Consider the following 15,172-nt stretch of genomic DNA (forward strand, 5'->3'; position numbering starts at 1 on the left):
AAGCAAGAGTTAGAACTGGACATGGAACAACAGACTGGTTCCAAATAGGAAAAGGAGTACGTCAAGGCTGTATATTGTCACCCTGCTTATTTAATTTATATGCAGAGTACATCATGAGGAACGCCGGGCCGGAAGAAGCACAAGCTGGAATCAAGATTGCTGGAAGAAATATCAATAACCTCAGATATGCAGATGACACCACCCTTATGGCAGAGAGTGAAGAGGAACTAAAAAGCCTCTTGATGAAAGTGAAAGAGGAGAGTGAAAAAGTTGGCTTAAAGCTCAACATTCAGAAAACTAACATCATGGCATCTGGTCCCATCACTTCACAGGAAATAGATGGGGAAACAGTGGAAACAGTGGCTGATTTTATTTTGAGGGGGCTCCAAAATCACTGCAGATGGTGACTGCAGCCATGAAATTAAAAGACACTACTCCTTGGAAGGAAACTTACGACCAACCTAGACAGCATATTAAAAAGCAGAGACATTACTTTGCCAACAAAGGTCCATCTAGTCATGGCTATGGTTTTTCCAGTGGTTATGTATGTATGTGAGAGTTGGACTGTGAAGAAAGCTGAGCGCCGAAGAATTGATGCTTTTGAACTATGGTGCTGGAGAAGACTCTTGAGAGTCCCTTGGACTGCAAGGAAATCCAACTAGTCCATCCAAAAGGAGACCAGTCCTGGGTGTTCATTGGAAGGATTGATGCTGAGGCTGAAACTCCAATACTTTGGCCACCTCATGCAAAGAGTTGACTCACTGGAAAAGACCTTGATGCTGGGAGGGATTGGGGGCAGGAGGAGAAGGGGACGACAGAGGATTGAAATGGCTGGATGGCATCACCGACTGGATGCACATGAGTTTGGGTAAACTCCGGGAATTGGTGATGGACAGGGAGGCCTGGCGTGGTGCGATTCACGGGGTCGCAAAGAGTCGGACACAACTGAGTGAACTGAAATGCAGCAGAAGATGACGCCCTTGCTAAAGCATCAGATCAGCTTAGAAAAGCCCTCCAAAGTGGGGGCTCCTGGACACAGAGCTGACCTCCGTTGGGAAGTAGAATCACTGTCAGGCAGGACATCTAAATATTGAGCAGCCAGGCGAATCAGCACCTCCAAATGGAAGCAACCCTGAACGTTCCAAACGACCCCTGCCAGTCGAGAAGCCACTTGAGCCCTTTCAAGGTGCTGCGCCGCGCTCTACGCCTCGCCCGCGCGCTACGCCGTCGCCCAGGCTCCGCCCCCGCGCCGTCCGCCCAGGCTCCGCCCCGGAGCCGTGCCGAAGGCCCCGCCCTCCCTTCCGGTTTGGGGAAGCGCAGGGCCCGGCCTTTCCGGTTATGCCGCGTGGGTCTCGTCTGCCTACGAGCTGGCGGAATGGCGGCTTTCGATGGCCCGGCAAAGCCGCTCCTGTCTCTAAACCCTCAGGAGGATGCCAAATTTAAAAAGGAGGTGGCTCAGGTTCGTCGGCGTGCGACCAAGGTGAGCGGCCGGCGCGGACCTGACCGCGAGGGGAGGTGGCGGTCCGGGTCTGGGGGTCCAGTTCGCGCGCCTCGGCCTCACCAAGCCTGTGCTGCGTCCGGCGTCACCCAGGTCGGGCCCTGACCTCAAGAACTTGCGGGCCGAGGTTTCCTCGGGAGGAGCGAGAAGTGACGGCTTTGGGCCGCGCGGGCTTTAGGGTCCTTATGGAGGTAAGGTGAGGAGTGGGTATCGCGGGGATGCTCGAAAAGAGCAGAGCCAGCTGTTGGGTCGGCCCTCGTCCCGCGGATCAGCTCCAGCCCTACTTCGGCTGGGCCCCCAAACTGAGGAGGTTTGTTTGCCTGGTTAGAGGTTTTGGAATTCTTAAAAGGCAGCATTACCCAAGGTCTGTTTGCTGTTTGGGGGCCGTGATATCAAGTTCAATAATATTTGCCAAGATTTTATCATGAAATGTACATGGGAAATCTTAAAAGTGTGTATTACCGGAGGCAGGGCAGAAATACTGAAAGGTTAGTAGGCTTCGAGAAGGTTTACTGACGTCTTAAAATTGTTTCTTTATTTGGGTGCGAGTAAACGGTGATCTGCAAACAATATTGAAGGGTATGTTTGTATAGAGTTCTTAGGCCAGAAGATTTTATCTGTTAATTCAACGTGTAGTTATTGAGTATTCGTGTTGGGAGAGGGAAGCTGAGAAGACAGGCTTGGCGATTGTCCTCGTGGGGACAGCCACTATTTTTTTTTTTATTTCATTGAAGTATAGTTGATTTACAGTGTTGTGTTAATCTCTCCTGGAGTGTTGAATATAGTTCCCTGTGCTATACAGTAGGATCTTGTTGTTAATCCATTTTCTATATAATAGTTTGCATCTGCTAACCCCAAACTCCCACCCCCTTCCCCACCCCGCTCCCCCCTTGGCAACCATAAGTCTCTTCACTATATCTGCTGCTGCTGCTAAATCACTTCAGTCGTGTCCGACTCTGTGTGACCCCATAGACGGAAGCCCACCAGGCTCCCCTTTCCCTGGGATTCTCCAGGCAAGAACACTGGAGTGGGTTGCCATTTCCTTCTCCAGTGTGTGCAAGTGAAAAGTGAAAGTGAAGTCACTCAGTCGTGTCCGACCCTTAGCGACCCCATGGACTGCAGCCTACCAGGCTCCTCCATCCATGGGATTTTCTAGGCAAGAGTACTGGAGTGGCTTGCCATTGCCTTCTCCGTCACTATATCTAAACAGCTCTTTATAGTTTCTGTTGTGGTAAGTGGAAATACAGGGTAGGTTCTTGATCTCGTCTTAATTTAAGAACAGAGTTTCACAAGTTTTGCTGCGGTGTGTTTTTTTTTAATTATTATTAAAAAAAGACATATATATTTGCCCGGTCTTTATGTTTTCAGCAACAGGAGAAACAAAAACTTACTCCTGGAGTAATCTATGTGGGCCACTTACCACCATCCCTTTATGAAACCCAGATCCGAGCATATTTTTCCCAATTTGGCACTGTTACAAGATTCAGACTGTCCAGAAGTAAAAAGGTAAGATTTTTGTATTAGATTGTTTTATTTTCCAAAAGCATATCATCCTTGACAGGTTTTGGAGCATGTTTGCATGTTATCGCTTATCACATGTCATTCCAGAAAGGGATTGCATAAGGTCTAGAGCCTGAAGCAGACGGAGAACAAAACTAGTATTCCTGTGAATGTGTATTTTACTTCTTTCTTTTTTAAAGGTAATTGCCTCAAGTTCTCAAATTAAATTGGCAATCCCTGTGAGTCTTTTTCAACCTGTAACTACTAAGCCAGGGGTTCATGAACTGAAGTGTGAGGCTGGACTCTACACGTTATTGGTTGTGTGACTTTGGGCAAATTCTATAACCTGCATGCTTGTTTTCTGATTTGTAAAATATGAGCAAAATTGCACCAACCTCTCAGGAGTATTGAATCAAAGCTTAAATGAGGTAATGAGTATAAGATTCTTAGAACAATGCCTGATACACAAAGTACTGTATAAATGTCACAGTATCATACCTAGCTCCAAATAAAGATTTGTGTGGTTTTTTTCAGCAATAGGGTTTGACCTGCTTTTATTTTTTCCCCCCACACACACACTTCTATTGTAACCACAGAATTCTTGTTATTGGAACCTCTTTCCTTCTTGATACAGTTTTTTCACATTTTACCACTTAAGTTATAACACAACAGAGTTAACTATTTGTTGTCCCTGCTCTGTTGTCACTGCCTGAATATGCTACAGTTTGTTTATCCACCCTCTTGTTGAACGTTAGCTTTTTTCCAGTCTTGTCGATGAAACTGCTGGGAACATTCTTTGTGCAGGTATAGGTGACTCTCTCGAATAGTATTTTTCAGACCTTGAATCCACAGTAAGAAGTAAGTTTAACAGCTCAAGCCAGCACACATGTTCAGTTCAGTTCAGTCCCTCAGTCGTGACCAACTCTTTGCAACCCAATGAATCATAGCACACCAGGCCTCCCTGTCCATCACCAACTCCCGGATTTCACTCATACTCATGTCCATCGAGTCGGTGATGCCATCCAGCCGTCTCATTCTCTGTCGTCCCCTTCTCCCCCCGCAATCCTTCCCAGCATCAGAGTCTTTTCCAGTGAGACAACTCTTCGCATGAGGTGGCCAAAGTATTGGAGTTTAAGCTTTAGCATCAGTCCTTCCAATGAACACCCAGAACTAATCTCCTTTAGGATGGACTGGTTGGATCTCCTTGCAGTCCAAAGCACTCTCAAGAGTCTTCTCCAGCACCACAGTTCAAAAGCATCAATTCTTTGGCAGTCAGCTTTCTTCACAATCCAACTCTCACATCCATACATGACCACTGGAAAAACCATAGCCTTGACTAGGCGGACCTTTGTTGGCAAAGTAATGTCTCTGCTTTTTAATATACTATCAAGGTTGGTCATAACTTTCCTTCCAAGGAGTAAGCGTCTTTTAATTTCATGGCTGCAGTCAGCATCTGCAGTGATTTTGGAGCCCAGAAAAACAAAGTCTGACACTGTTTGCACTGTTTTTCCATCTGTTTCCCATGAAGTGATGGAACCAGATGCCATGATCTTTGTTTTCTGAATGTTGAGCTTCAAGCCAACCTTTTCACTCTCTATCACTTTCATCAAGAGGCTTTTGAGTTCCTCTTCACTTTCTGCCATAAGGGTAGTGTCATCTGCATATCTGAGGTTATTGATATTTCTCCTGGCAATCTTGATTCCAGCTTGTGCTTCTTCCAGTCCAGCGTTCCTCATGATGTACTCTGCATGTAAGTTAAATAAGCAGGATGACAATATACAGCCTTGACGTACTCCTTTTCCTATTTGGAACCAGTCTGTTGTTCTGTACGTAAATATTAACTGAAATAAAAGTCTAGGAAGATGATACTTAACTTTCCCATTCAGTTTATTTAAAAATACTTTTCTGACATAATAAATTGATTCTGATGCCCTCTGAAAGGGCAACTTTTAAACTTTTCAAACTCTGAGTTTGAAAAATAACACTTTATAGCATATCCTCAAGATGAGTATAGAATGATCTGCCTCATTCTTAGTGAGATTCAGTCAGTTCAGTTGCTCAGTCTTGTCCAACTCTTTACGACCCCGTGAATCGCAGCACGCCAGGCCTCCCTGTCCATCACCAACTCCCAGAGTCCACCCAAACCCATGTTCGTTGAGTTGGTGATGCCATCCAACCATCTCATCCTCTGTCGTCCCCTTCTCTTGTCCTCAATCTTTCCCTGCATCGGGGTCTTTTCCAGTGAGTCAGCTCTTCGCATCAGGTGGCCAAAGTATTGGAGTGTCAGCTTCAGCATCAGTCCTTCCAATGAATATTCAGGACTGATTTCCCTTCGGATGGACTGGTTGGATCTCCTTGCAGTCCAAGGGACTCTCAAGAGTCTTCTCCAGCACCATAGTTCAAAAGCATCAGTTCTTCGGCACTCAGCTTTCTTTATAGTCCAACTCTCACATCCATACATGACCACTGGAAAAACCATAGCTTTGACTAGACGGACCTTTGTTGACAAAGTAATGTCTCTGCTTTTCAATATCCTGTCTAGGTTGGTCATAACTTTCCTTCCAAGGAGTAAGTGTCTTTTAATTTCTTGGCTGCAGTCACCATCTGCACTGATTTTGGAGCCCAGAAAAATTAAGTCAGCCACTGTTTCCCGTTTCCCCATCTATTTGCATGAAGTGATGGGCCTGAATGCCATGATCTTAGTTTTCTGAGTGTTGAGCTTTAAGCCAAGTTTTTCACTCTCCTCTTTCACTTTCATCGAGTTCTTCTTCACTTTCTGCCATAAAGGTAGTGTCATCTGCATATCTGAGGTTATTGATATTTTTCCCGGCAATCTTGATTCCAGCTTGTGCTTCTTCCACCCCGGCGTTCCTTACGATGTACTCTGCATGTAAGTTAAATAAGCAGGGTGACAATATACAGCCTTGACGTACTCCTTTTCCTATTTGGAACCAGTCTGTTCCATGTCCAGTTCTAACTACTGCTTCCTGACGTGCATACACGTTTCTCAGGAGGCAGGTCAGGTGGTCTGGTATTCCCATCTCTTTCAGAATATTCCACAGTTGATTGTGATCCACACAGTCAAAGACTTTGGCATAGTCAGTAAAGAAAAAATAGATGTTTTGGGGAACTCTCTTGCTTTTTCAATGATCCATCAGATGTTGGCAACTTGATCTCTGGTTCCTCTGCCTTTTCTAAAACCAGCTTGACCATCTGGAAGTTCACGGTTCACATATTGCTGAAGCCTGGCTTGGAGAATTTTAAGCATGATTTTAGTAGTGTGTGGGATGACTGCAATAGTGAAACTGAGTATCATACATTATTTATCAGCCTTTGGAGTTCTGCCTTCTGTGAAACACTTATTCATGTTTTTGCTCTTATTGTTGTGTTTTTCAAAGACTCTTTTTCTGCCTTTTGTTATTATTAAGTTGTTATTTTGTGGTTTTCCATAATGAGGTGCAGTTGTGTTCACCAGCTTTGTGTTCTGAAAATGTTGACAGGGAAATAGAAAGGAAAGTGTAATGAACATCTTCCCCTGGATTCACTCATTGTTAATATCCTGACACATTAGCTTTATCTCTTCCCATATCTGTAAAAACGTAGATACCTTTTTGGGTTTTTTAACCTTTTGAAGAAAGTGGCAGTTGTAATATTTTAATATTAAATACATCATCATAAATCTAAGAATAAGGACATTGTGCTACATAATCACAATATAATCACAATATGATCTCATTTACTGTCCCTCTTCATGTATCCCCAGTAGTCCCTACCATTCTGGGATCTAGTTAGGGTTTATGTGTTGCACTTGATAGTTTAGCTCTTCATCCTATATAGAACAGTCTCTCTATCCCTGCTTTGCTTGTTTGGTTTTTCTTGAAATTGGCTCTTTTGAAGAGTTGAGGCCGGTTGTCGTAGAAAGTCTGCTCCTTGATGCAGTTCACTGAAATGTTAACATTTCCAGCTTTGTTGCATATTATAAAGCTACCCACCCCAGTTTTGACTATCTGCTTGGTATTTCTAACTTTCTTGGATTATTAGGTCAAGGTTTTGGCTTTTGAGTGTTTGCTTTTTGGGACACTTGACATGTATTTTCACATCAGATTTCAAAAGATTTATTATAGTGTCTTACACTCCACCATCGTTCCCCTCCTGAGTGAGAGTTGGGATGGAAGGAGGATTTCAGACATTTAAAGTTTTACCAGAATCATCCTGTTGCGGATAACTAACCTGAGATTCTAGGTGGTGGCTGTGTCCTGATTGTTAGTCACTAGCACAGCGAGGAGTCAGCCTCCTGGCTCCCAACTCTGTTAAGCCACACAGCCTTTGAATGGGTTCTTATTTCCAGGATCACATGACCAGTTTTGAGCCATATCCGAGAATTGTTTAATGCAAGATTGTAAAGTTTTCCTAGTTGTTGTCACTAAGAATTGAAACTGTAGAGGAGGAAAAGTTCCTTTTCTACTGCCCTAGGCTGAGACCCTATAAGTTGGACTGAAAAACTGAGAGATTAAAAAGAGACTAAAATGTATGCTTGCTCATGGGAGTGCTCAAAGGGTTGTTAGAACTTTGAGGAGTGACAAGATGAGGGAACAGTGCTTTGAGTTTATATGGTTGCAAGTTTGGGGAGGCAAATGTACAGGAGGCTAACAAGAATTCTAAAGTCCAAATGCCCAGGTTTGGATCTTGGTGATAAAATCTGCTTGGTAAAGTTTGTTGTGTGGATTCCTCTAACACCTTTCTGATAGAAGGGAGAGGATACCTTTCTAAATTTGTGTCCTGTTTTCAGGTAAATAAGGGGAGGGCAGAGTTTCTTGTTCTATTTCTCAGTACCTTCAGCTCAGAATAATTATTTGCCAAAGGAGCAGATGTGGGGTAGGCATACTCTGCCACCCTAAAGTAACATGTACTGAGTACTTGACAAAAGTGTGGAGCACTTGTAGGTTATTTTGTGTTTTCATGACAACTCTATGAGAGTGTTTATTTTATCCTCATTTTATAGAAGGAAAAACTGAGGCTTAAACATTCCTTATCTGAGTGTCAGAGCTAAGGTCTAAACCTGGGCATTTGGCCTTTAGAACTCTCGTTAGCAAGCTTGTTATGTTACAGTGTGGAGGCCAGAACCCAGCCTGTGTGTCTCTGAGAGAGGCCCCTGGTCCTGTGCCCATAGCTGTGGAGGCGATCATTCGCTGGTGCACATGACAGTGAATGCGATGGGCTGGGAGACGCTGACTCAATTTCTTTTCAGTTTTTTCATATAAATGGGAACTACATTACCTGTATTTTTTGTGACGCATTTATTCCATCTCCCAAGTAGATGGATAGATAATGTGACCACCCACGAGATCAATAATGAGCAAAGGACTGTGGGGCCTACCAGATGCCTTTATGTTGGCTGTTGCTACTGAATAAATTCCAACTATAATCATTTATCATGTGTAATCAAAATCCCAGGAAATCTTCCAAACCAGTGGCAAATTTAGACTATTTTGGATCTTTTGTTTCCCTGTAACAGTCTGCACACTATGTGATTTGAAGTTGAAAATTAAAGGTGTCTTAATGTTATTCATGGACATGAGTTTGAGTGAACTCTGGGAGTTGGTGATGGACAGGGAGGCCTGACATGCTGTGATTCATGGAGTCGCAAAGAGTTGGACACGACTGAGCAACTGAACTGAATGTTATTCCTTAATGCTATTCCTACTGGGAATTCCCTGGTAGCTCAGTTGGTATCTGCCTGCAGTACAGGACAACAGGTTCAATCCCTGGATCAGGAAGATCCCCTGAAGAAGGAAATGGCAACTCACTCTAGTATTCTTGCCTGGAAAATCCCATGAACAGAGGAGCCTAGCAGGCTACAGTCCATGGTGTTGCAGGAGTCCGACACAGCTAATGTACATTATTTAATGACATTTTAGGAGTTTGATGGCACATTAGAATGTAATTGTTCTGCTATTTGTGGTGGATTCGTTATTGCAGACTGGAAATAGCAAAGGCTACGGCTTTGTGGAGTTTGAATCTGAAGATGTTGCCAAAATAGCTGCTGAAACAATGAACAACTACCTTTTTGGTGAAAGACTCTTGAAGTGTAAGTACCCGATTCTTAGCCTGTGTGATTTTCAGGGATGTTCCTGCTGACGGTGGCTGCGGTGGGAGGTTACTTAGCTGCTTGGACGTCCCACCTCATCCCTGAGATGAGTCTCCTAAGCAGTGGTGCAACAATTTAAGTGCATTTTCAAGATAGGTTTGAACTGGAATTTTAAGATTTCCAGAGTGAGAGCTGTTTTCTGCTGAGATGGAGTTGGAACAGTTTCCTTGAGGAGTAAATAGGAAGGGCTTCCTGGTGGGGTGTGGGAGGCTTCCCTGAGGAGGAGTCATTAAAGTTGGAACCTGAATATTAAATAACAGCCAGGTGAAGGGGTGAAACTCAGAATTTGGTGGGGGGACAGCAAATGCCAAACCAGTGACAAACGTAATTGCCTGCAAGGAGCATAGCGAGAAATGAGGGAGGAGAAGTAGATGAATGAGGGTCAGGTTACCAGAAGCCATGTAAAGCACAGTTTAGCATACATGCCGAGGACAGCGGAAACCACTAATGGTCCTAGACAGGATGATGTTCAGGGTGAGGAGTCACATGTCAGCCAGTCTTCTTGGCCTTGGCTGCAGCTCCTCTGCAGAGAAACCATCTGGAGTACAGGGGTGACAGTAGCAGATGAGAGGTTCATCCTGTAGGAGGTGGAGCTCCCACCAACCCGCCCTCCCAGAGCAGCCCCTCCGGAGCCAGCACCCAGGTCGCACCTCTCCATCTTAGTTCCTGTTGCTGTGAGAGAGGGTCCCAGGAACCCCCTGAGATCCTGGGTGTTATTCGCACATGAAAAATGTGGCTTTTGCCAGGACCAAGTGGGTGATTGGTTGACCACATGTATGAGATCCCTGTTGTGCTCCACCTGACTTCTGTAGGATGGTACAAACAGTTCCAAACTCCGATATGAGGGGTTAGCCACATCCCCACCTTTTCTCTTTTTTTCAGGGAAATAGTTTGTCTCGGAGGTGATCCCAGGGAAATACTTGTAAGGAGTGGAGATTTGACAGGGAGGAAGGAAGTCAATAAAGGGTATGTTAGCAAGTGGGTTATTTAGGCATTTGGGCTCCTTCCTTCTGGTCACCTTGGGAAACAGAATTATTCCAGCTGACAAGCACAGAAACTAGGATATTTGTGTACCATCACTGGTGGAGGATCCCAGGGATTTTGGCTTCCCTGCACAAGGGGCCCAGTGTGCATCCCTAAGCAGAGAGATACAGATAAGCAGTGAGCTGCCTTAGTCCTGGGCAGGTGCCGGGAGGATATGAGCTGGAAGGTAAGAACTTCTGCTGTCGTGAGTCACAAAGTCTAAAAGTGGGAGTCCTTTTAGCTTCAGGAACCCTGAGACTTAATTTCCACAGTCTCTATGCACTCGTCTTGTTCACTCATGTATCTCTAGTCCTGGAATCGTTCTTGGCACACGGTGAATGAGTGGTAGATAATTGTGGGCTGTCTGACTTTGCCTTGGGTACCTGCTTTATTCTTTCAGGCTTCTCCGTGTAAATGGGGGACACATCAATTTGATTATGCTACAAGTGACACGGGGGAGAGTCTGAAGTTCTCATTAAAATCCTTTCCCTCCTACTTGGTTGAAAACCTTTTTTTTTTTCTCTCTTTTTTTAATTGTAGGTCATTTTATACCACCTGAAAATGTACATGAAGAACTTTTTAGAGAGTGGCATATGCCATTTAAAAAGCCATCATATCCGGCAGTGAAACGGTACAATCAGAATCGGTCACTTGTTCAAAAGCTACGGATGGAGGAGCGGTTTAAAAAGAAGGAAAAATTACTCAGGAAGAGATTGGCTAAAAAGGGGATTGATTATAGTTTCCCTTCATTGGTGAGTATCCCTTTGTATAAAATGTCTAACCCAGTATCTCCCCCTATGAGGTTTTGACTAAATTTTTGAAACGGCAGTCATTGTAGGCTTGTCTTTGTAGATTTGTCAAGCAGTCCTAGTATTTCCTGTTACACTACACAAGGGAGGAAATACTGAAAGGGATTAACCAATTTGCAACACGTACCTGATTTAGTAGTTTTAGATGATTGAAGTGAAACCTTATTTGACCGAAAACCATAATGCTTGTAGATTACTAGTAAAGGTGTCATTGCCAGGATTAAATGTTTGGTTTATTGTTTGTTACCAGTAAATACCAAGACTGTAAAATGACCATCCTTTTTATGCCATTTTAGTTAAAATTTTGTTTCATTGTCCTTGTAAGTTGGAAATAGTCCTAGAAGTCTATGTCGGAATTAACTAGTAAGCATATGTATAATGGTCTAATGGTGAGTTTTAAAATATACGTATGTGAGACTACTAGTTTTACAACATCTTTTTCTATTACTTCTTTATGCTTATTTAGGTTAAGGTGTTGCATAAAAATGAGGAAAATGCTTCAAACACTGGTCCTCGAAATTCCAGAAAGTTTCAGGTAAAACTTTTTGCTTATCATATTACCCACTTGATATTAGAGAAAGATAAATGGGGAAGTACATTCAGGACTACTATATCTAGTCAACACGCAGATTGATGTAGTCTCTTAAAATTTATTGAAGGCTTTACGTAAGAAGAAGAAAGCCGCTTCAGTCACTCCTAAAACTCCTGAGAAGGCTGTGGATAGCCAGGTAAGATTGTCTTCAGTATTCTGGGAATCCGGTATTACAGTTTAAAGGAGGAAAGGCAGTTGCTGCTACTGTCACTTTGCTTGCTTAATCTTGTGACGAAGTGTGATAAGCACCTAAGTGCTTGATCATGTGCAGCTCTATCATCAAATGATGGAAACAGACCTAAAATAATAAGTTTTATAATAACTTATAAAAATAGAGGAGAGGTGGTGGGAGAGGGTCGTTCCTAATATCTTCCCATATTTATGTATTATAATCTTTCACTTGAACCCAGGGTCCCACACCAGTTTGTACACCAACATTTTTGGAGAAACGAAAATCTGAAGTGGCTAAAATGAATGATGATGATAAAGATAATGAAATAGTTTTCAAACAACCCATATCTGGTGTAAAAGAAGAAACACAGGAGACTCAACCACCTACAAGTTCGAAGAGAAAAAGACGAAGAAAACACAATCAGTGATTTTTTTTAATGTATTGTGTATAGTTCTTTTTTAAAAGATGATTTTATTATGAAGACTAATTCTTTATATTTAACTCGATACAGTGGAATGCAACCAGTAACAAGATGGTTGGGAAAAAACTCAATTCAAGTCACTGAGGAAAGCAGTCAGTGATTCTGGCTCCCCTGCCCTTGCTGCAGTGCAGGGGTGCACCCCAGTTTTCAGCAGCCAGGCTTCCACTGCCTCTCGTCCTGTCTCTAGTTTTCTTTGCAGTTTTCACAGCTGCTTTTAGTTACTCTGCCTGGAGAGAAGATCACTCTTAACTGCTGATTTAAGTACTAAACTGTTACCTTTGTTGTTACCATCAAATAAAGAAAATCTTGCTTGACTATCAAAATAGTTCTCTGTTAGACCAAGCACATTTAACGCATCAGATGGCTGAAACTAGAAGTCAGATTCTATGGGGAGTGAGAAGGAGGTGTCAGTACTAATAGAGACTCATTTGTGTGTATACGGTCATTTTTACCAATGTTAAATTAGTTTGTGGTGGGCTGGCATGGATTAATTAATAACTACCATCTTGTATCAGTATCATCAATCAGGAATTTGATTTCAAGATTCAGATAGTGACCACCAGATAAACTTTTTCTGTTTTTTTTGTATGTGAGGGGAACTTGGAGATCTTGAAATAAAAAATTGTTGGGTTTTGCCTTTGAATGATCTTTTAAGGTTTTGATAACCTTGAAATGTGTCAGCTAATTGAAGTGAAGTAAAAGTCTCTGACTCATGTCCGACTCTTTGAGACCCCGGGGACTAATACAATATAGTCCATGGAATTCTCCAGGACAGAATACTGGAGCAGGTGGCCTTTCCCTTCTCCAGGAGATCTTCCCAACACAGGGATCGAACCCAGATCTCCTGCATTGCAGGCGGATTCATTACCAGCTGAGCTACAAGGGATCAGCTGATTCAGTTTCATTAAAAGGATTCATTAATCACCAAACATTTTTTCATATAATATTTGTTAAATATTTTGATGATATTACTGACCTAGGTGAATCAGTTTTAATACAAAGAGAGCATAGGGACTTTCCTGGTGGTCCAGTGGTTAAGAATTTGCCAGTCAGTTCAAGAGACACAGGTTCAATCCCTGGTCCCCAAGATTCTACATGCCACAGAGCAACTAAACCTGCACACCTCGAGCCCATTGTCCGCAACAGGAGAAGCCACTGCGGTGAGAAGCCTGTGCCTTGCAACTTGAGATCAGCGCCTGCTCACTGCAACTAGAGAAAGCCCGCGAGTACCAACAAAGCCCCAGCGCGCCCAAAAAATAAACATACAAGGAACATCTTAGCTCTAGATTCGTCCCTATGCAGACTGTGTACATTGTGACTGCTTACCTCTGAACCATGTCCGAATTTGTGGATCTAGAAGTTCATCTGGTTTCTGTTTCTGGGAACACCAGATAAGCTTATCGGTGCAGCCTGACAGATTTTTATTATTTCCCTGTTTCCTGACCTACTGCCCAGACACTCCTCTTCCAGCATGGTACTGATCATCATCACTTGATGTGTGAGTAGTTTTTTGATGTACCCTGGAGCTAGATGGGGAGAGTGATTTTTCTCATGTATCATGGCAAAGAAATAGAGTTGAAGTTAACATTTTCCTGGGGACTATATCAGGAGCATTTGTCAAAGTAGTGTGGGGTTGATCCTCAGATTTTGTAGGGAGAAAATCAAGAATCTGGAAGTTGTAACCGTGGCTGATGGATCATGAATCTGTCTCATTGCATTATGGCAAAGGCTGTTCAAAGACAAACAGGCACAGCAGGGCTTCTGTCCCCCCCGTGCAGTGATGCCCTTGACTGCTTTCCTTAGCCCACAAGTGTAATGAATGTATACAAGTAATTTGCACTTTGTATAGGCAGAAAAAATCACAAGGCCCAAACCTAACTACATGAGTCATCCTGTGGCCCTCAAAGCAACCAGTTATCCTGCTGTCCAACCCAACCCACCGCAGGGTTTTGTTTTACATTTTTAAATAGTTGAAAAAAATTGAGAAGTGAGTTTCAGGAAGTTCCCTGGTAGGGATCCTGTAGGCTGCCCATGCAGCAAAAAAAAAAAACCACAGTTAAGGGTGGGGATAATTCAGGAGTTTGGGATTAACATACACTACTGTATATGAAACATAACCAAGAAGAACCTATTGTATAGCACAGGAAGCTGTACTCTATCCTATAGTAACCCATAATGGAAAATAATCTGAAAATAAATACACGTATAAACTCACTTTGCTGTACACCTGAAACTAACTTTGTAAATCAACTATACTTTGCAATTTTTTAAAAAGAAGCTATAGCTTGGGTACAAATATTTGCAAAGGACTTTTATCCAGAATAGACCTCTGAAAAACAAGCAGCCTGAATTGTCTTATGAAACCCAATTTCTGGCTTCTGATCATAAAATGGAAAGTAGTACAAGCTGTTTCCTTTTTTCCAGCTCTGTGGCATCTTACTTCCCCGACCAGGGGTTGGACTCGGCTACTGCAGTGAAAGTGCTGAGTCCTAACCACTGGACCTCCAGGGAATTCCCCAGACTATCTTCAATTCTTGTATTTCCATTAAGGACTCAGGCATGATAGATGTGTGATGATAATGAACATTTATTAAATCCTTGCATGTGTATTAGCTCATTTAATCAGGACAACCTATGAAGTTAGACACTTCTGTTCCTGTCTGAATGATGAGACTGAAGCCCAGAGAGCTTAAAGAACTTGCCCAGAAATAGCATATGGTGAACCAGTTCAACTGACTCCTTTTGACGTCCTTCCAACAAGATAGGCATGAAAGCTAGATTGTTAGTGACAGTGGAAAAAAGGAAAGACGCAAAAGCCTTGTGCTGAAATGAGCCGGTGACTCTGGAATGGAGGCAGAAGTGGGGAACTGGGGCAGACGTGGGAGGAGGCGAAAAGTTCCCTTCTTAGCTCAGTTTTGAAGTAGCTGTCAGCAACCTAACACTAGATGG

General features: G+C 43.1%; 1 protein-coding gene across 1 annotated transcript; it reads left to right on the forward strand.

Annotated features, from left to right (window-relative positions):
• The first annotated feature begins 1,300 nt into the window (after positions 1-1,300).
• On the forward strand, positions 1,301-12,537 carry NIFK (nucleolar protein interacting with the FHA domain of MKI67). Its single transcript, XM_055398275.2, has 7 exons — positions 1,301-1,480; positions 2,867-3,004; positions 8,978-9,086; positions 10,710-10,921; positions 11,445-11,513; positions 11,638-11,706; positions 11,981-12,537. Exons 1-7 carry the CDS (start codon positions 1,376-1,378, stop codon positions 12,167-12,169), a joined length of 891 nt encoding a protein of 296 aa, XP_055254250.2. The 5' UTR covers positions 1,301-1,375; the 3' UTR covers positions 12,170-12,537.
• Positions 12,538-15,172: the final 2,635 nt, after the last annotated feature.

This window comes from Moschus berezovskii, chromosome 2, assembly GCF_049115385.1.
Source record: "Moschus berezovskii isolate FMDL1 chromosome 2, NW_MosBer_1.0, whole genome shotgun sequence".
Taxonomy (NCBI): domain Eukaryota; kingdom Metazoa; phylum Chordata; class Mammalia; order Artiodactyla; family Moschidae; genus Moschus; species Moschus berezovskii.